The sequence below is a fragment of the Scomber scombrus genome, chromosome 22, assembly GCF_963691925.1.
Source record: "Scomber scombrus chromosome 22, fScoSco1.1, whole genome shotgun sequence".
Classification (NCBI taxonomy): domain Eukaryota; kingdom Metazoa; phylum Chordata; class Actinopteri; order Scombriformes; family Scombridae; genus Scomber; species Scomber scombrus.
The window spans coordinates 14,524,595-14,547,610 of record NC_084991.1 but is presented as its reverse complement, the minus strand read 5'-3'; the positions used below and the strand labels follow the sequence as shown (position 1 = coordinate 14,547,610).

General features: G+C 38.9%; 1 protein-coding gene across 1 annotated transcript in view; it reads left to right on the top strand.

Moving 5' to 3' along the window:
• syt1a (synaptotagmin Ia) overlaps positions 1–23,016 on the top strand; it is a 43,989-nt gene that overhangs the window by 14,875 nt on the left and 6,098 nt on the right. Inside the window, exons 3-6 of the mRNA XM_062443782.1 lie at positions 1,553–1,678; positions 8,024–8,191; positions 11,561–11,728; positions 16,190–16,307. Of these exons, the coding sequence (XP_062299766.1) occupies positions 1,553–1,678; positions 8,024–8,191; positions 11,561–11,728; positions 16,190–16,307 (580 nt within the window). The remainder of the gene's footprint in view (positions 1–1,552; positions 1,679–8,023; positions 8,192–11,560; positions 11,729–16,189; positions 16,308–23,016) is intronic.

Genomic DNA, 23,016 nt, shown 5'->3' with positions numbered 1-23,016 from the left:
CGGGATGGTCACTGGCGGTAGGTTCCTAAATGCTGTTGGATCTTCTTAAGCCTGCTGCTCTGACGTTTTTTTATAGCCTCTTGACAACAACTTACTCCCATTGAACCAAATATATGTAACTATGCATACAGTACATGTATATCTACTGTATATATGTGTGTACAACCTGCATATGCACATATATATGTATGAAAGAAGCACTTGGTGCGCCTTGACAAGGTTGAACCACACTGATTTCCGTGCCAAGCTAAAGTCTCCTGCCTTTTGAACCTTTCATTAACATTTCAAACGAGTGGCGGCGAGCAAACGTAGAATGATTGAGAGGCTCTACAAGTAAATGTTCTTTTAAAACTGGTGATATAAAAGAAACTTTTGATACAAAGTAACATTTGCAGTCACATCTGTCAACCCAGGTGAACCCAATCATGCTTTTCTTGGAGTACAAATGTACGTTTGATAAATTAGATGATTTTATTTCCTCAATCATTTTACCTGCTCTACTTTTTATGTGTTAAACAAAACCTAAACACCACTCAATTTGGATTTGCTGCAAAAGGCGGAGACCAAGTGGCTGAGCTGAAACTTGAAAACCAATCAGTGTTGTTCAGCTTTTTGCTTTCACATGAGCAACTTGACAAACTAATAGGAACAGGCCCCAATGAACATTACAACCCCCTTTTACCAACACCTTACCACCCATCGCTGGCATGATGCTTCTAGCTACCATCGGCGTAGGGGATAAGATAAAAGCTTTAGGGTTATGATGACAATGTGAGTGTATGTCTGAGGGTGTAACCAGACTTGGGGAATGGGGAATCACATGAGAGCACTGGTTTGTACGACAGAGAATGCTCTGCATGCCTAACGAAAGAGACATCTTGGAAGGCAACTTTTGAAGCTGAATGAATGACTTGGGAACTAGTCTTTGCCTCTTCAATCGCATGTTGTTCTTATGAAAAACTCCTCCACCCCACTCCTCCTACCCCTCACCAATGCCACCACCTGCTACCCACACCCTCACCTAAGTGCTAGGCCAGTGAAAGGGCAACTTCACTTCTCACTCTGACACTTCCCAGTTGATATGTGTTTTTGCCAGAGACTTGATCTGCCTGAAATAACATCAAGGGAATTGTCTTACTGTGATCTTTTCTGGAAGTATATCTCTCTCCTTCTTTGTCTCCTCTCTCTATGTCTCTCTAAGCTCCTCCTTTCCCTCCCCCCCTTCTTCCTCTAATGCCTGCCCATTGCTCTCATCTCTGGCGCCATCATTTGATCTTTCCTCCCTTTAGACTGAAACACCCAGAGATTGATAGAAAAGCATCATCAGGGGACCAGGCCCGGGGCTTTAGTGCATCACAGAGCATGTCCTGGTGTTAACTGCTATGGTGTTTTAGTGCTTGCTTCCCCCGTTTCCCCCCTTATACACCATAAAATAAGTGGCAGCTTTTACAGGAGTAGGTCCACTGGCAGGACCTGGGCAGGGAACAGCTGGCTGGGTGCTAGCACCAGCGACAAACAGGCGACACTGACTCTTGGTGGGTGTCTCCTTCAGGCCTTGAAGGATGAGGAGGATGCGGAGACAGGGCTGACTGAAACGGAGAAAGAGGACGAGCCCAAGGAGGACCAGAAACTTGGCAAATTACAATACTCCCTGGATTACAATTTCACAGAGAATACGGTAAGGATCAGTTCTCCGAATCTCTGTCACTGTGTGTCGTTGTTGCAAAAGGTCCTCCTTCGTAAGTATGGTCACACCCAGTGTTTGAGGTGGTCCAACTTATCATCTTTCCACTGTTACCCACAGGGATTAAACATGACCCAACTCAGGTTTTGCACAACTTTTTTCTTTTGATGTATTACCACTGCTGTAAACACAGTCTGATCACTGAGGCTTAAGAGCAATCTCACAGGGATATTGTGGTGGTCGAATTTGTGCGTTTGCCACTGAGCCTTGTAAAAGATACACAATTGGGATTTGGATCCTCTCTGAATTTGTTTCTTTCTACTTGATTGAAAACAGCCCCTGCAGATATCCATCTGCTTTATTTTTTTCCACTGACTGAGTTTTAAAAAGCAGAATGAGGAAGCGCATCAACTTCCTGGCGCCAGATGTTGTGTGACAGATAATAGATGCGGTGCGTGAACACAGCGCTGTCCCTCACTGGGCTAGCTAACTCCCTATTATAAACAGAACTGACAGCCTGAGATTAGACAGTAACACTCGCTACTCCTACAGTATAAAGACTGACTCATACACTGACGTCGGTACATCCACCTTATCTACACAAATATTGGTACAAAAAATGTCCTCATGCAGTTTGATTCTTCTTGACTGGTCAATAATCAACATTTCTAGCAATTCATCTGTGCAATATTCATCAATACACATATTACAGAATCAATAATGAAAGTAATAAAATTCAAGGGTGCAGACACCATTAGTTCATTCAACCAGGCCCTTATTTCCTTTTAAGACAATATGACAAAGTATTGAGTCATTTCATAGAAAAAGATATTATGTGGACTTATTACATTTCACAGAGTTGATCTGTCATATAGGCGGAGGCGGTGACAGGTCTCTATGTGAGGTTCCTGATTACACTGGTGATAAGCTCCACAGTGGAGCTAAAGTTTAATGAATAGATGACGGTTTTCATGGTTTGTGACAGTGACCTCAGAGAAGCTCGGCTCACCGCCACTACGGCTGCCTCTGAAGTTAAAGAAGCTCACAACAGGCAGACCTAAAAACCCAGGTAGGCAGCAGCTCATCCGACCCACTTTCATCTCAGTGACAGACACAGTCCAGAGGCGCAGAAGCCTTCAGGAAATGTTTTTTTCTTAATCCCCAGGCCTTCATGTGTTCAATGTGAACACTATATAACTGCTCAAGGGGAACTAGCACGGATGATTGGTTGAACACCTTGGCTGTATGTTTCTTTATACAGCAAAAGGCTGAGAGATGGGAACTGTGTGAAATTTCCTTTATCACTGAATAGGTGACAGCTTTTAAAGAGCGAGCATTATGGAGAACAAAAATGGTCTTGTGAGGGTCGATTTTGCAGTTAGACAGTGCTATTTAATTACTGTTGAACAATGAAGCTATTACTTTTCATTGTTTCCTTTGCCTTTTCATGTGATGAAAATGCATTGCTCCAAAAAGCCAATTTGATGTGCCTCTCCGTGCGATGTCACAACTGGAAAGAAAGCCCAAAAATCCTTAGCAGCTGTGTTCATATTGGATGATTCTGCAGTGCGTCATTTACCCTTCAACGCTAACATTCAGTGGCAGCACAGGAAGCAATGCAAAGCTGGTTTCATAGATAGACACAACACTTATATATTATCACCTCATAAGGCTGATAGCAAACAATTGCAACATTAGCATTGATTTGGAGTTGTGTTTCTGGCCAGTGTAAGTTAAATGTTCATTCTCCTTGTAGCTGTTTGTTGGGCTCCATCAACTCTTGTTCTTAGCTAATTAATGCTCAGCTGTGTTCACTAGCTAGGTGCTAATTTAGTCTGTCTGTTTGATGCTGGACAGGTTACGTGAAGGTTTATCAGAGCTTTTTTTTTACTATTAACAGCTTCCACATGTCACTTCATGTGATCCATTTTGCAAAATTGATGTTTAACAGCTGCCTGAAAGGAAAGGAACTTCAGATTAGGTTTATGGGTTTCTACATGTCACTACTCGGTTCCATTTTACATTACACATCATTTGAACCATTGTTTATTGCAGGTTTTGCTATTCTGTAATTGCCATGTGTGGATATTGCAGAACTACATTGCAGCTTATAAAAAATGAAAAATTGGTGTTTTGCCAGATCACCCATTATCAGTATTATGTTTGGTGACAGGGTTAGAAAAACAAACAAATGATATTCAGTTTTCTAATTTAGGGTCGGAATCAGTGCTAGATGTGATGTATAGATATTATATCCAAGGGAGGGGACAGAGTCATCAATAGTACCAGCCAATCAGTGTAGTGGGTCCTGAATAATATTATTACTATGTTTATGAACTCGAAACAGGCTATTTCTGTTCTGGACACTAAGTGACTTTTGGTTAAACTTGACAACATTTGGTAAAATAATGCCACAAGTAAGCTTCATAAACATATCTGAGCCATATTACTTTATCCAAAAAATGAGAAAATCAACCTTTTAAAATTATGCAGTAAGTCATAACTAATTTGTTGTCTTTGGGTCGTATGATGACTTAAAAGCTGTGTCGGTAAAATCATCACCCTGCAGATTAATGTCAGGTCCTCATGGCAAAAAGCCTCATCTTTGTTTCTGTCTGTTAACCACCGCAAATGGCTGCTGCCCCTAGTGTTGATGACACCGGGTTTATACACTAATGAGACAAAAGGTTTTGTAAAGGATCCAAATCACTCAGGGACCGGCGATGCGGCTACATCAGGCAAATACACAGCAAATGAACCACAAAGAGCCCTCTCAGCTCAGAATTATAATGTCATTCCTACTTTCAACATCATTACCATATTCATTGCTCTTTCCTCAGGTCAAGAGCCGGCCTATTGTATTGTGTCCAGTCAGAGTATGCGAATTTTAAACTCATCATTAAGAAGGAATGAATTTCAAAACATTCAAATTTGTATTCTTTTTATATTTCAGAATGTCCCCTAGACAATTCATTTCCAAGAATAACACACAAAGCATCTGCCGTAAATATTGCTCTGGAAAAGCACTATTGGAAATGTGTATGTATTTTTGTTTGCAGTCACAGCAGAGCCGTGATGCATTAGGACAAAGCCCTCCAAGATAAGCTGCCAAGGGCTGAGTCACCACCCTGTACACATTCTGGGTACAGTTTGCTGCTCACTGAACTGTAAAGTAACACACAGACAGAGAGGGGTTAATATCAGCAGCCCTCTGCTGTGATCAGGTCTGAATCCTTAGTTAAACTGAAACACACACACAGATGTGCAAACATACAGCCACAGTTGGGTTTTTTCTGGTCAATAGCCAGGTGTTTGAATTTTTAAATTGTACTTATAATTTGTCTTAAAATGAATAAGACAACATTTTAAAAGTTAAAATCCAGGTAAATAATCAAAAACATGCTTTTCTCTGTACAATCTTTAACTATTTTATTGGACTGAAGTCTGGCAATATTCTGTATTTTTGTGTTGTTGACAAATCGCATGAAAAGACCAATACTTTTATGTTTTCTTTGCCCTGTCTGTGGCAGTCAGCCAAAAGCCCATTTGGCCCTGCTGAAGAAGTCAAGCTTTGAAATCGGGTCACAAATAAATACAGTAGTTAGTGTGGTTAGTCATATATTTTGATTTCTATAAAAGGCTCAGAGGGTCAGTTATTTATTTTAGCAAACATTATTCAGACAATCATTACTTGCAGCTCTACAGCATAAACTCTACTCACAGCGCTTACAAGAAATAAAGCAGCTTAAACGAAATGGTAGCAGCTGGAAAATTAGCATCATATCGAACTCAACCATTACCGTAATTGAAGAGGGTTCTCCAAAAAGTCACTCCTTCACTTTAACCAATTTTGAGAAAAATGAGAAAGAAGAGGTGAATTTAGCAACAGCTCAGTAGCTTCACAGCTGGGGGTTAAGTGAAATTTGGGGTTGTAGGAGGGATTTATAGTTTATGCATGGTTTTACTGCCAGGAGTGTTATCGGTTTGGTTTGAATTTGATCAAAGTTGTTCTTAATTAGTTTTAGGAAAGCCCCTCTTGAGTTTGTTGTGAGCGTCACACAATGTCAGGGAAGATACAATAAGATGAAGCAGCAAACTGCATATCAACATTTCAAACCACTTCCTGCTCTTATCTCTCATCACGCATCAGTGCCTCTCCCAGTAAAGACAGTGTGACATGCTGTGTCTGCCACTGACGGTGCTGATGGATGGGTGGAAATCAGAAGGACAGCATGCAAGGATGGCTTGCAACACTCACAACCCAAGAGCTGCTTCACAGCACTACAGTGCAAAACATGGTTATGTGTCTTTACATTTAGGCTTAGGTAAATGACAGCTCCAGTAATTGTATGCCTTATGTTTGCCTTCTGAGCTATGTAACTATGTCTCTATAAGTGATCCTGATGAGCTAACATGCGGATATGCAATTAAAGAAATAATATTTATGTCAAAGTGATCCATTGAAGTCGTGACAGGATCTCATTTCAGTGTTTTTGCAGTGCGTTTTTGTGGTAATGTCAAGAAATTGTTGTGCATAACCTGAGCTGTTAGTTAATCTAGGATGTCCTATATGTTCCATAATGTGCTCGTCTTGTGCTATAGATTGTCATGTATGATGTTTGTGTGTGTATGTGTTTGTGTGTGTAGAGTTTACATGTGTATATTTGTGGTACATTTACATTACGTTGTGTGTAATCATCATCCTCATCGCTTCATCATTCCATGAAGACCTTTCCCTACTTGAATCTCACCACCATCCGATGCAAAGCTGAACTTAGTACTGAGACAGATATAACATGGGAACTTTTGCCACATGCATGATTTTAATGACAGCATGGGTTGATATAGAGTTTTAGTTATATAAACTATTCTCAGAGAAAGAGCTGCTCCAGAGGAAGAAATAATCTCATTAGTCGAGTTAAACAGTAATGTGTGGAGGCAAACAGCCACAGTTTGTGAAGCGGAAGCATCAGGTCGTGTCTGACAAAGCTGAAAAGCAAAGATTTCAGTCCGAGAGTTAGAAGCTCAATACCACTCATGTTTGCACTGTATGGAGCTGAACCTGGAGGTCGATTATAGTAGCTCAGCATGAGGACCAGAAGCAAAGAGAAAGAGCTAGCCTTTATATAAATAGTGTAACATCTATACTGGCTCCTGTCAGCTGAATTAAACACATTTTGGGAAGTAACTGCACCCAGCTGTTGTTTGTCAAGAAATAGTCACAGTTATGTAACTCACTATAAAAAAACATTTTCTTATTTGTAAATCTCTGTTCATGAACTGATTACACAACAAAAATATATAAAGTGTAAATCTGTCAGCGGTAGAGGTGCTGTTTGGAACATTTTGCAAGGTGAGCTGTTCCTCCTGTTTCCAGGTTTCATGTTAAGTTACAGTAAGTTAATGGTCTCTTGGCTCCAGCTGTAACGCACGAGAGAGGTATCAATCTTCTCGTCTGGGTTAGGGTTAGGGTTAGGCTAACTGGATAACTTACCTTACCTTTTTCTGTGTAACTTAGTCAAAAAACTATGATCTTAACTAATAAGATTTTGTTTCAGAGCACCTCTGCTTCTGAGAATTGTCCAACTATCTCAAAATACTATCTTTGTTTAGTAAAAAAGAAAAAACTAATCTTAAAAACAAGCATACATCACCTTTTATTCTGTCTGTATAATTGATTTTCCTTCATAATGGTGGTTGTTTGCCTTTTGATGACTGCCAACGTGAGGTCATTGTTTCCTTTTTTTTTATTGGTGTTACCACGCAATAAACCAGTGCAGCTCCTGACAGCTGTAGAGCTCCATGCCTGAGTGCCCTGGTCAGCCTCCAGATTGCAACTTGATGGCTGCCTGATAGGAAGTTGATTGACTGACTTGCTTGGCGTCCTGAGAGGCCTTTGAGTAGAGCCACTGACTGGCAGGTCAATCAGCCTCCCATTGTGGTTATCAATTATCAGCCTTATGTGAAGAGAAACAGTCCTCTCATTCCTAGCCTGACACCTCCTGACCTTCACCAACTCTTCAGCCGCTGCCAGGGTCTGCCAATATAACCTTATAATACTAGCACCACATCCCGGAAAAATGACACTGAATCATCCTTAAGGCACCATTATGAAGAAATGATTGGTCGTGATATCAAAAGAATGAGATATGTGACTAAAAATCCAATGTTCCTGAAGATCTTGCAATACTGATTAAGAAATATTTCTAGGTATTACTTCCACCAAGATATGGGTGCTTTGGAAGGATGTTGGTGGGATGAAGGTGCAGATTAATGTGATGTAGATCTGGGGACATTCTGATTTCCATCTTTTCTCTACCCTTCATTTTCCCTCCACAGCTCATGGTGGGGATCATTCAGGCAGCAGAGCTGCCTGCTATGGACATGGGTGGCACATCTGACCCATACGTGAAGGTTTACCTGCTGCCTGACAAGAAGAAGAAATTTGAGACCAAGGTCCACAGGAAGACCCTCAATCCTGTCTTCAACGAGCAGTTCACCTTCAAGGTACACTTTACATTAAAAGTTTAATTTCATAGCTGTAGTTTTAGAAGGCCTTCAACAAGGTGGAGTTGTCATATATATGTATATATATATATATATATATATATATATATATATATATATATATATATATATATATATATATATATATATATATATATATATATATATATATATATATATATATATATATATATATATGAAGTCTTGCCTAAGTTTGAATTTGGTCAGTTGTTTAATTATTATATAAAAATGCTTTATCACAAATCCCTGGGCAAACTTACCTCTATGGACACATCTCAACAGCGTTACCCATGAGTAGATTGGATTGACAAGGCTGTCCTTTGTCTCCAGGACGGCTTGTCATGTCTCGATTAAAAAAGGATCCTGGTATAAAGGGTTTCAAAGTAGTTCAGACAAATTATAAAGACCCTGGAAACTCCCTCACCAAATTACAGATTCTATTAAAGGCTCGTGGTGTTATTTCAGGATATAAGGTGAACTGGGAAAAAAAGTAAAATTATTCCACTAATGAGTTTTGATTATGAGTATTAGCAAACAAGCCCATTTTAGTGGCTTCCGAATGGTATAAAATATATTGAATTAACTGTAGATAATTACCTTAGAAGTTAGTACAAACTTAATTACCTCCCATTCAATTAGAATTGAACATGATCTACAGTAGTAGGTAGGTGGATGAGTTTGTCCATTACTGTAATTGGAACAGTTAACTGTGTGAAAATGAATATACTACTTTAAAACCCTTAATAAACATGTTAGACAATTAATATAGAATTGTAAGGTGCCTAGGTATCTATGGTAAAACTAATGTGGGATTATAGATTTCATCCTTTTTTTAGGGTGATGGTGTGCCCTCTTGAATACAAATCGAATTGTTTTCCCTGAAAGAAGAGGTATTCAGTGATTTTATTTATAAATTGAACTGCGGGATTATGTCCAACAGGGCAGACAATCCTATTTTAAAACATTTGATTGACACACAATGTGAGACTCATGGAAGTCTTGTACTGAAAACTGGACTAATTTCGTCCATCAACTCTACCTCACTGCACAGAAACTACATAAAACCAAACCTGAATAGTCAGAAATGTGATTCAGAAGTGGTATGGAGGTTGGCTTCTTCCTGCAGTGTACCTGGCTTTGTATAAAAGTTGAGACCCTTTTGGTCCAACGCCTGTGAGACTATGAACAAGACCACAAGAGTTACCTTCCCATTAGATCCTGATTTTTTCTAACAGGGAATTTCAAAAGACAAATCAAATGTATGAAAATGGCTTTGTGTGGCCACGAAATACATATTAGTGACATGAATATCTGATTCCCATCTCCTCATTGAAAGATAGACTTTGGAAATGAACAGCTGTATTCCTCTTAAAAAGGATAAAACACCTACTAGGCTACTTTACCGTGAGTATATAGGCACAACACTGATGCCACAATAGGGATGTGATCATATCTGGTTAGCCAGAAAGCCTCTTTGTGTCTGTGCACCGACCTTTTTCTGTTGTTTCTTTGTTTTAATTTTTCTAATTGTGTTTATACAGCAAGGGTAGGGAATAGGGAGTTCTTTGGTGTTCTGTATAATTGTTAAGAATAAATCTGAAAAAATAAAGTTTAATTTTAATTTGCATGCTCAACATTTAGTTTTTGGAGCTGGATATCTTTTGGTTTCGCTGTGCAGCCATGAATGATGGGAAGGTGTGGAGACAGCAACCAGCTGGCACATTAACAAGCTCCTGACAGAATATCTCTCACACACACACACAGTTACATTCACATACACACACACTGAGGCTCAGTGTGATTGGGATTAACACAGGCAGATGCACCGCTACACCCTGGCCCTGCCTCGGTCATAATGGATGCATGGCTGTTGCTCAGCAGTGGGGAAAGTTTTGTTATTCACCCAGCAGAGGGGAGCGCAGGTGTTTGCTGAAAGTTAAGCATAATGTGATGTGATATCCATCTCAATACCAGATTTATTTTTGCATTTTTTGTAATAATTCCAAATCGGCAATGCATCATGGAAAAAAACAGGATGGGTGATTATAAGCAGAGGTGACACTGTGAAGAATAAACTGTACTGAAATCATGTCAAGGACAAACCAGGGTGTCTTATCTCGCCTTTTTTTTTTTTGCATGATGTAACACGTTTTAACCATTTTATTAGTTTCGTCTCAAAATTGAAGATAATCCAGCATCACAAGTACAGCTGCAAAAAAAACCCTCATCTGTCTTTTTACCTATCAGAGGTTTAAGACCTGATAACTCTGTCTGTCGGGGAGAGAGGTGGAAAGAGGAGCAACCACAAGATCAACATTCATCCACAAAAACACACACACACACACACGCACACGCACACACACACACACACACACACACACACACACACACACACACACACACACACACACACACACACACACACACACACACACACACATCTGCTTGACATGTTATTAACTTTAGAATAGAAGCCATTACTGAAATTGAAATACCTTTTGATATAATGCGGTGCATGTTATCTACAACACTAATCACAGCTTCAGAGTTGAATCACTGCCTCTATATGACACAGTCAATAATGACAAGACATTATAAATTTGACAAAGATGGGACTTACTGTTGAGATGGTTTGCATTACATGTTTTGCATGCATACCTAGTTTCCATCACATTAATATGCAGGGAAGAGCAAAACTCAATCAAAAATCATGATAGCTCAAAGCACCTAACTCAGTCTCACTTCTTATACTCTGCACAACACTTTTGGACAAGCTCCTTTTCAGTACCAGTAGTGTTTTTCCTTCCTCAGCACAGCAACTATTTAATTCCCCTCCTGTCAGCTTTCTGGATTGGAGTCAGTCAGTTCAGGCATGTTTATTTGAGTTTTGTCAAGAAATATGACATCAGTTCTCTTTGAATTATAAAGAGTGTCAGACAAATTTGCAAACAACCTGGATGTCAAACTGTCTTTGAGAAAAATAACGTCTAAATTATTATTTAGACATTGGATTGACTTGCCTGAGCAGATCTGGGCTGCAAACTCCTCTTTTCACTGTTTCCAGTTTTAAAAAATAGTTTTTCAGTCGATAATTTATTATTTCATGTTTTATTTAATTTTTTGTGTTTGCACTGTCTTCTGTTTTTATTGTAAAACACTTTATAACTGTTTTGAAAGGACGTGCTGTATAAATAAAGCTTATTCTTATTATTTAATTGCCGAAAATAAAGTTTGATGGCCATTGTTATACTTGGCATGTGACCGAATTATATACTATGTGTTGAAAACACTCTAAATGCTAAATGTGTTTAACCCTTTTTGACCAGATACTATTGTCCTCTTCTTCAGGTCCCCTATGTAGAGCTTGGTGGGAAGACACTGGTTATGACGGTGTATGATTTCGACCGCTTCTCCAAACATGATGCCATTGGTGACATTAAGGTGCCCATGAACAAGGTGGACTTCAGCCACATAACAGAGGAGTGGCGGGATCTGCAGAGCGCAGAGAAGGAGGAGGTAAGGCTTATTAAACATGCTAAAAGTTCAATCGGTTCATAGAAAAAATGGGAAATGAGGTTTGAAATCACTTTGTGACACACATGTAAGTGTGAAGCCTCAGATTTGTACATGTAGTATAGCTGCTGTTTCTGTAATAAGACTACTTGTATTGGTGCTTGCATAAGTGATAACACAATGATTACTTTGCTGTGTTCGGCTAGCCATTTGTGCTTGAACCACAAACGTGGTGCCGCAGCTGATGTAATCCATCTCTCCTTGAAATGTCACTTAATCAGATGTCCACACTTCCCCTTCAATTAATACGAGTGTGACTTTCCAGGCAACAGTTCAAAAGATTCAATTTTCATGGTAAATGTCATGGCATATAGCACGTGTTGGGAACTTCATTTTTAGCATTACGGTGGTTTGATTTAAAGGTTAATTATATAGCGGTGTCGATCGGCTGGTGGTGTTGTGTGAGTTTAAGGCCATCGCTATACTTTCCTAAGCGTTTGGTCACACAGCTGCACCTGATAATTTTACGCAAGGCTTGAGACACCGGAGCCATGCTTGGCTGTGTTCAAGCTGAGTGGAAGGAAGCTGCAGAGGCAGATCATGGAAATTACTACTTTTCATTAGTACTGAAACGGTTTCTTTATTAACTGAACACTCCAATCACAATGTGACAACTGAACGGTAATTGCGAATGCATTAAAGTGACAATATATGATCCATTTGTCAAGAACTTTTTCGTAATACATGAACTGCTAGATGGTTTGCAGAAATTATGGTGTGTTTTAGTAGCTGCAAATCACAGCTGCCAAAGTGAAAAGGACTCCATTCCTGAGCAGCTAAGCCATTGTAACATTATATTAGACATTAGAAGCAGTTTATGATCACACACAAACTTTTTTTCAAGATATACTTGTATTTTATTCTTTTTAAATATACCAGCCCTCCCCTCCATCTCTTTTCTAGGCAAAGCAATACAAAATCTTGGTAATAAGTACTAAGAATTCATAGCACACTAACAATTAGTAGAGATTTGATACCAACAAATTACTTTTTTAAGTCTTGAGATTAAGTCTTTCTTAAGTGAGATGTTTTGTGAGATCGTAGCATCATGATCAGTATAAAAGTAAAATCAATATATGGTACAGTGAGAATTAATTAAGAAAGTAATTATGGTAATTGTTCTATATGAACACCCCACAGTCTGACATCTACAATATTATTCCAAAACACATTGAATCATATAGTGAATAGATAATTACACAGTATATGAAAGAAGAAAATACATATTTCTTTTTTGTGTGTGGCAATTTTAAGATTTTATTAGGAATTGTCAGGAAATGAGGAGAAAGAGAAATAACCTTAATTTCTATCAGATGAATGGTTCACAGTCAGCTCCCTAAACCCCCAGGCTACTCAGAAACCCCTCTGAAATGCATATTTCTACTAGAGGAAATTGTTTATTTTTCATTTTCTCTGTATTTTCTATTTCCTTTGGGGAAACCCTTACTGCTTCGATATTCAAATGAAAGAAAATCCATCTTTGCTGTAACTACTCACAATGCTACCTGTGACAAAGTAATCTCAGGTAAATGTTGCCTCATTTTTAAAAAACCCACGAAATGAAAAATACTTCTTCCCATTTTAATCCTGTGTCCCTGTGTTAATTGTTCAATTGTCTCTTGCCAAAATTATGTCAAAAAATCATATCACATACAGTATTTTTACATCAAAATCCCTGTCAGCCTGCACTCAGAAGCATTTACAAAATTTTATCCAATCAAATATGATCGAGTATCAAGCCACACTGATCATAAAAAAACTGCACTTAGCTTAGCTAACAGAACAATATGGAGAAAGACAGGAAGAGATGTGTGTTTGAATATCAGTGAGCAAAACTTTTTCATTTCCAGAACAATGCAGCTGAGGTTTGATTCATTCATCCCTCCCTCGTCCTCCTCCTGATCTAAGATCTAACAACAGGTGAGGGAGGTGTGTGTGGAGCCAACAGTCCTCTGTAGCTCCGTTTCTCTCTGCAGCTCCATATCAAGCTAAACTCAAAGCCCCGCTCACTTTTTAGCAATCCAATCAAACATGAAGGATCGATTTAAATCCAAATATTCAGTTTCAATGGGAAATATGTGACAGTACAGAAGCTAAAAACGCTCTAAATTCCATTTCATGGGACCTTGAAAGTTGAACAACCCAAAGAAAAAGAAAAATAGAAAGAGCCGAGGTGTAAATATTTTAGCAGTAAGCTCAATAAAAACCCAGAAGAATGAATATGATTCGAGATTTAATACTCTACATACACACAGGTGACACGATCCTCTTTACTTTTAAGGTCAAATATGAAGTAGTGAGTTCAGGAAATGCCCTTTAAGTTGAAAAGGCAGCGGTTGGCCTTTTACAGTTCATGGGAAATATTAAAGGGCCTGGTCACTGCTCTCGACAGGTGTAATTAACTGTTGCTCCTCTCTCTCTCTCTCTCTCTCTCTCTCTCTCTCTCTCTCTCTCTCTCTCTCTCTCTCTCTGCCGCTGGCCTGCAGGGGAGCATGTATTTGTGTTGATTAAAACCTGGCCCTCATCATCAAAACAAGAGTATTTAGTCACTGGTTTTATAGTGTAACTAGCACTCAGGATAGTGGGTGATACATTAAATGGAGGTGGAGGCTGTGCAGGCACTTCCATTTACAGTACAAAACATTTCCAACTCACTGACGATGATTTGAATGTGGAAATAAAGCTTGATTGGAACTTTATGAAAAACTCCTGAAATATAACAGGGGTTGATATTGAGGTTGGGTTTGCCGCTGATTTATAATCTCTGTTCAAAATGGCCCCACGTAAAAAACAGGTGCGACCCGAGAGAGAGATAGAGAGTTATTGACTGTGTCCGCTTCTCGTCTTGATGTGGCAAGAAAATGAATGGCTCTCTGCTTAGCGTATGATAATGAGGCCGTGTTGTGATGGTGATTTGTGTGAACCAGTGAAGTGATTGCTCTGACTACTTTTCCGGTGAAGTGATGAGTGTCAAACAAAAGTGGGAGCTGATATTAGAGAGCGTTCAAACACAAACAAGAGACCAATTCCTTTAGTAAGAGATTGAAAACATGCAAAGCCTCTGAAGCAATGACTCAGAGATGCAGCGTGATTACATTTGATATGCTTTTTATAGATTTGATGTATGTGTTTTGTAACTCAAATGTTTTCCTTGTTCTTTTTTGTTCCTTTTTCCACTTTAATGTTGACCTAAACCCTAACCCCTAAACCCTAACCCTTTAATAATTTTCCATTTGGTCAGCTCTAATGATACACCCATTAAAGTGTCCAGGACTGTGTAAATTATAGTAAAACTACAGAAAACACTTTAAAAGTACGGTACAGTCTATGTTTTAGCAACATACAGTGTTGATTTTGTATTATTATCATCATTGGTTGTAGTAAGAGCTACTGGGAGCCTTGTTTGTAATATTTCTAGTCACTTTAAATGAAATACAATTAAATTGATTGATGACTACTTGTATTTAATCAACCGACTTCGGGGAGTAGTCATAAAAGAAACAATTTTCCAGTATGAACCTGCTACAGCTGCATTTCTTTTCTTTTTCCCCTCCTCATAATCACTGCTTATATTATACATGCCCTTGTAGAGTTTCTCGAAGCAGTAATTTTAATGTTCCTGATGATTGCAACCTCTCATATCGTCAAAGACCAATTTTAGTAGCGATGATATCTTAAGTTGTGTCTCTTGTAAGATTTATTTCTCTCAAAATCGAATCACATTGATGCAAATGCACGCGTCTAGCCCTCCATCAGTTGTTAAAATTAACAATGGAGACGTTTCTGCACTACATGAAAAATAAATGACGTACCGCTCATTAAACTCAACAAATATTGCTCCCTCCAAAATAGAGATTTTTATTTGTTTTTACATGATTACTAAATTATGTATGCTGACATTTTAATGCATATTGCAGACTAAGTTGAAAACATAGATATATATGCATGATTACAAAAACATGTTTCAGTCAATTATGTAAATTTGATGCATGTATGCACCTTGATTCAAATTGTACACTAATTATTGAAAACAACTCTGCACTTTAACCTTTATATAACAGTGTCAGAGTACTGTACTGTAACTTTTAATACTATCAAACTATCACATTTCATATATACATGCTAGTGCTTGCAGGGTACAGTTAGATCTTATTATTAAAAGCTGTTCTTACTGTTCTGTTATGAAGCTCAGAGACATATAAACAATATATTAAAAAGGCAAAATGATCCAGATTTGGTTGACTGAACAATTTCTAATGTTCTTTGGAGGGGAATTTACGAGCTATCTGTTTTTTCCTCATCTACCCTCTCAGTGAGCATCTGCTGTGCGCATGTGATGCAGTAAATCTGAATTTAGTTGTTGCTGTTAAAACTATTCTCACCTCTGCAATGTCTCTCCAACAGCAAGAGAAGCTGGGCGATATCTGCTTCTCTCTGCGATATGTTCCCACCGCCGGCAAGCTGACTGTGGTCGTCCTCGAGGCCAAAAACCTGAAGAAAATGGATGTGGGAGGCTTGTCAGGTGAGGAGAATCGAAAGGGTGTGCATATGTGCCCACTGACTTTCCTTTTGACAGGCCCTTTGTCTATAATTATACATGCACTGCAGCATTCACACTGCTTGTCCAACAACACTCCGAGCTTTTTTCACAATCCATAATCATCACTGGCCAAGATTGTATTTGTCAAGGAAAATAGATGACATGTCTGAGGCAGAGTTTTTACCCAAAAAAAAAATTAAAACAGTTCTTTAACAGATGTTCCCATCCTCAAAAATCACTGTTGGTAGAAAGAAAATGGCAATGTTCAGATGTAATGTTGTGTAGAAGACACACTAATGAAGACGATATTTTCAGCTGCAATGACGAAGAAGAAGAAATGAAACATATTCCTGCTGTGGCGAGGCTCTAACTATACACTTGTGTAGGATTAAGATCAATAGCCGACATTTATCACAATACAGTCAAGTAGAAATTGCGGGTCTGATGTCATGGTAACAGAGTACGCTTGTTAAGGTTAATCTTGAACTAGATCTTGAAAACTGCTCGAAAACAGCTTTTTGTATTGATTATTAAATCCTAAAGTTACTCTTGAAACAATTAGTCTGTTTATTGATTAGTTGAGTCAGTTATCATTAAGCAAAAATGCTAAACATACCCTGGGTCAAATTTTGCATTTTATTTTATTTATTTTTTATCGCTGCTAATTGATTATTTTGCTTTTTTGGACTGTTACAGGACAAAAGAAGCTATTTGAATATGATACCTTTGTCTCCAGGAACTTGCAATGAGAATTTTTCACCAATTTGTTTTTTTGTTTTTTAATTATTGAACCATATTAATCAGGTAGTCTCATTAAGATTGACATTTCTTTTTGCAAGAAAGACCTGAGAACAAGAAACATTCATAAATAGACAAGGACACAATCAACAAACAGAAACAACACAACTAAGACCAGACAGCCACAATCAACAAAGAATAAATGAAATCAGTTACAAGAGCCATAAAAAAACATCAGATAATAAAGCTCTAAGATCTGTACTGTATGTAGTTTGTCATTCCATTTAAAAGGTGCATAATAGTCGAAGTTCTGCCAAGATAAGCGTGTACATATGAGATACCTGCAGTTAAGTAGCTACTGCAAGATGTACTGTAGTTACAATAAGTTAGTTTGGGAGCTTTAACAGTAGAGTTTTATTTGTAATTTAATGGACTACAGTAAGTACAGTAGTAGTCTTTAGCTGCAGTTTCACCCCTGAAATCGATATTATACACTATGCGATAGATTGAACACTTTGCTTTATACTCATCAATCTGGAGCTAGACAATATATTGATCGGGCAATATCTAATATTTGATCCTATCAGCCCCACAAGCACACACAGAAAAACACAAATACAAAATCATATAATAATAATGATAAGCTGCCCTCTTTCCCTCTCTCCTGTCTCTCCTTTGACTTTCTTCAGTGGTTTCATTTTAAATTCCCCAGTGTACACTTCCCTCCCGCCTCGACTCTTTTTGCTGCAATTACCACACACCTGGGTCCACTTGCTTTCTGCCTGACAGCCCAGTCTCCCCATATAAGCCTAAACATCCTGCAGTACAGTAGCACGCCGCACATTAAAAGCTCCAGAGCTCCCTTTCATCTGTCAGACCAGTGCGAGCAGCCATTTGGCAGAAAAAAGCTCTCCCCTGCTGCCATTTTATGCTACTGGCATTAGCTCTCACCTGTCCCAATTTGCATCGTTGATTATCAACATTTTGAGTTGTCAGACACATCGACGAGCCAGTATGAAAAAGGTGTGAATCTGTTCTCTTTGAAGGCCAGGTTTCCCTCATACACAGAGAGAGGAAATAGCTGGGAAGCCAGACAGCTCGACACTACATGGACTTTATGTCACATTTAATTGGAGCATGTTTTATCTGTGTGCACTGGTCTGTGGGTTCCAGGGTGAATTATTAGCATGCAGTAATAGCACAGTGCATGTTTTCTAATTACATACAACCAGAATATACTCCAAATTGCAGTTTGAGTTTTGATTTTTGTTAGTAGCAACTGCTTTTCTGCTTCGAGAATGGATTTAAAAGTGTAGCAGATGGATGAAATAATGGGCAGGTCTGTAATAACAATAATTAGCCTCCATCCACAGGGCGGCTCAACCAGAGCTTAAAGAGGAGGACAAGTAATTGATGGCCTGGGATCAGCCTTCTCCTCTATTGTTATCCTGTTTACCGTGCCTAATTATGGCTCACAGAGAAAGATGTGGGTATTATCATTAACCAATGTATAATCAGAAATAATTCTTTTGATTGGCTCATCATGAAGCATCCAAATCCAAATCTAACTCTTACAAAAAAAACACAAATGAAATAATAGTCTTGAGAGAAGAGTTGACTTTTAGTGCTCCTCAGGATTGCTGCTACAGTACTTAAGTGCGGTGATGCACCGGGCACCATGCTCTTTAGCTGTCGTCTCAAAATAAAAGCTCATTACAGATAAGTAACTCCTGCTTCAACCAGTACCACGGCAACGTATGCTTACCATGCATATCCTTTTTGTGGAGTTGTAGGCAATCAGATTTAAAAGCTTCTTGAAACTCCAGTGGGTGGTGCATTTTACAGTTTTGCAAAACAGACTACAAAGTGAGTTCTAAAAGCCAGTAATTGCAGCAGCAGGCAAAGGCAAACGTGAGTCAGCAACTCTTTCAACCTCCCACAGATGTTGCGTATTATTTTGTTACCTTAGGGCAGTAAAAATCGTACTAATTGTCTGTTTAAAATGGTGCATTTAAAAGTATGTCATGCTACTTTATAGTGTATCTCTGGTATGGTGCAGCCTTTGTGCAGCGCCTACCTTTACCTGTGCTTGACTGCCACCTTGCTGAACTGCTGCAGCTCACAAGTGTCTGGAAGTGACTCAGAATGGGGACATGCAAGCTTATAGAGGTAGTGGCAGCAAAAGGTGTTTTGTCCTACGCTCTTTGTACCACTGAAGATGTCCCAGAGGGCTGTGAAGCAGCACATAACCAGGTAATGACCCACACTGGGGGAGGTTATTAAAGCACACACTGCACTGTGTCGGCAGTAGCTGCACTGCCCTGACCCGATGCTCCCGCTCACTATCAAGCCTCTCAGCTGAAGGGTCTGTTTGTTTTGTTCAGCTGGCTGGTCGCACTGAGAGGTTTTCTCCCAGTCAGTCAGAAAACTGATCCAAGAGATTATTTAAACAAGTGGTTTGAAACTTATCAGGGAATGCAAAATTAGATTTGTCAGAATAAAGAACGTATTAAGATTTTTCTTTCATCTCTACAAATTTGAAAGATGTGATGATTACAAGAACGAGTTACAGAAAGATGTCATTTAGATTTGTATTAAGATTCATTTTGTGCTAATGAGACTGTAACACGATATCACAAAGATTCCTGGCTTACTTTTGTGACGGTGGTTTATGGAGGTTTGTGCCTCTGCAAGGAGTTTCATGTTAAACATTTGTGTTTGTGTCGTATGCCTGTGATTCACCGCTGATCTGAGTGTGTAAAACTGAACCGACAGTCACCGCTGGGTGCGCCCACCATGACAAATCCAAAATGATGGCAGGAAAGCTAAAATGACAGCCAGGCTATATTTAACCCTGTTTGTATCAGTGTTCATTTGGCCCAGCTCTGCCAGCAGCCACACTCGACCAACACCGAAATGTTTGTGGACGATTCAAATTCCCGGTTTGGTGTTGAAAATCTGTGCACATAATATAATATTGTAGCTTCAACTACTGTGACAGGCATTACCCTCACACAAATAATCCAAATGACTCACAGCTGGCATTTATTCACAGCTCCAAACTGTAAGTAACCACATTAATATCAGACAGCTGTAGTAGCTCTACTTAACTGCAGCTGATTTGGCTCAGAGCTCATCACTTATCCAGAAACCTGGTTCTAGTCTCCAGGGGGAAATGTATAGACCTCTGATAGGGCATCGCCTCATAAAACCATGGCCGAGATCCAGGACTCAGATGAGTAACCCTCAGGATGGTGACGGCGAGCCTCTGTGCTGTACACACATGTGGGGGAGCGCTCTTGCATTCGGAGCGTTGCCATTCATCCATAAAATGGGAGAGATTACATCCGTCTGGGATGAGACGGTAAAATGGGCCGGATATGAGGTACGGCAAGCCTCCCAAAACTCAATAATGCCAAACTCTCATCTGCTGGCCAGAAAGATAAAGAGCGTCTGGATAGCAGTGATGTGGCGCCACAGGTGTGTTTCCTTTTTTCCTCCCTTTCAGCCTGAGAAAGGGTTATCTTGCATACACAGTTACTAATATAAGAGGATACATGACCTGTGCTGTACATATTACAGACATTTTAACATGGGCCTATGGAGCTTTATGCAATGATAGGTCCTGGATGGATGCTATCAGAGTTTAGGGTAATATTAGCAGCTCTGCTCTTTATTGTATTTAGAGAATGACCCCAGCAGGTGCCTATTAGCCCTGTTACCCTCTTCAAAACAGTCATCTTACATTTTTTGTAACACACGTGCTCTGCATTGCAATACAAGAACAATACAGCTCCTTGTCCTATACATCATCAACTGATGGCATGTAGCTTTAGCCTCAGGCTTATAGCTCAATATAAAACACATGTATAGTCTTTAAATGCATAGTTAAGACCCTTTTATAACATCCTCATTTAAATTCAAGTCAGATGGAAACATGGAAACATTACTATCTGTCTGCATCTGTCTTATTATGGGTGTTTTCATGTTATGTTAAGTGTATTGTATAAACTGTGCTATATAACGTTTTATTTTTACCACTATTGTTATATTTCATGTGAGAAAGCCTGAATACTATTTTGAACCAACTTATAGAGTCACTGTTAGCCGAAGCTGACAAATATGCCAAGGAAAGGTTGAAGAATCAATAATCACCAGCTAGAAATAATAAGGCTGCTTTTATCTACGTCTGTCTGAAATCAAGGACCCATTGTTTAAAAAATCACTAACTTTATATACTGTAGGCGCAGGGCGAGTTTGGAAATCTTAAAAGGTGTAGCAGGTTTAGCAAAAAGTGGGGCTTAGCAAATATTTTGCAGAAGATGCATCTGTATCAACACCATCTCCCAGATTTTGTTTTTGACTTTCTCCAGACTTCTCTGAGCTTGACGAGACAGAAGTCTGCCTACGAGAGGTTCATTTGGAATAAGAATAAGTAGAAAAAGAACTGAGGAGTTCTGAGGAGCAATCACAGCCACCCATGGCTAAACAGATGAAAAAAATCCCAGCAGAAACTTCACTCGTAGAGATAACCTTAAAGGAGGGGAAGTGATTTCTGGGAATTCAGTACAGAAACACCACTGCAATAAGCAAGGAGAATATTTTAAAGCACAAAATAACACTGAAAAGTTGTAAGAAATTAGTTTTGGTCACAAACTTTAAGCTCACAAGCTTTAGGGGTTCAATTTTGAACATGATACTGATTCAATGGATACAATCAGTGTATAAAAGGCTCCCACTGCTGTTTGAAACATGTGAGACGAGGCTGGAGAAGTTCCTAATTTAGATCCTGTTGGACGTATTCATTCCCTACACAAAGTCACACAACACACTCACAACCCTCATTCACTGCTTCTATCATCCCAACACTCTCATCTCCTCTCAGCAGAGAGAGTAATAATGGACAACCACTCCATTAGGAGCCTGTTACCTCTTCACTCATGTCTCCGTCATCTATTTATTCGGCTGCTTTTTTCCTCTTATTCTGTTTGTGTGGTTTTCTCTCTATATTCATGTCAGCTGTCCTGGACGAGCCCCCCCAGTCTGCAATCAGGTCCTTATCCACCTAAATTGGATAAAAGATTAAGGGAGCTAAGCTTGTTCAGTGTTTGCCATTGCTGGAAATCTCACCATGTTCCCTTTCAAAACAGAGATTTTTTGTTTTTTCAGTGTAGCTCACATGTAAAAAAACCTGAGGCATTATAAAGACTTTATGCATATGGGATCCAGAGATAAATCCAGATTATCAGAGCAAGCAATGTTTAAACAATTAATTATAAGCTCTGATTTAAAGTCTTACTGCTTATTTGTGCCGATGCACAACTCTGAGGTTCAGTAGTTAGGGTTGATATTGATAGCCTCAAGCGGCTGAATACCTCATTAGCATCTCTGAGATTATTATGGTTATTTGTTTTTGTCTTTCTCAAGCAGTGAGTTGTCCTAAGTGATAAATGACACAAAGTGGTATTCATTCATTTTTTCCCTATAGTCTGTAGTCTTCGTGATTGTGAGCTAATATCAGAGATCATTAATCATCATTATCCACATGTGGAACCAGAATTTTCAACAATCTGTTCGACATTTTTCACACAGCGAACTACGACCTGCTTTTTAAGTGTTACTTTATTTCATATCTAGTTCATTTAAAATAAAAGCTGTTTGCTTCTGTTGCTTTGCTGCATTTTTATTTCCCCCATATCTATGTTACACAGGTTTTCCAACATGTGTCTATCCGATGTTGATTTAAGTGACGATATCAGAGACCCCTAAACATGTACTTCCCTTTAAGTCTTCATATGACCTTAATGGAATAATTCAAAAAATTGCCTATAAAACAATCTCTTAATTAAATGAAAGTAACTACTGAAACCATAATTTATTCTGGGAAAATACATGTTTGAAAGTTTTCTACATTAACTTTACTACAATCAGTTTAGGCATCATCTAATAGAGT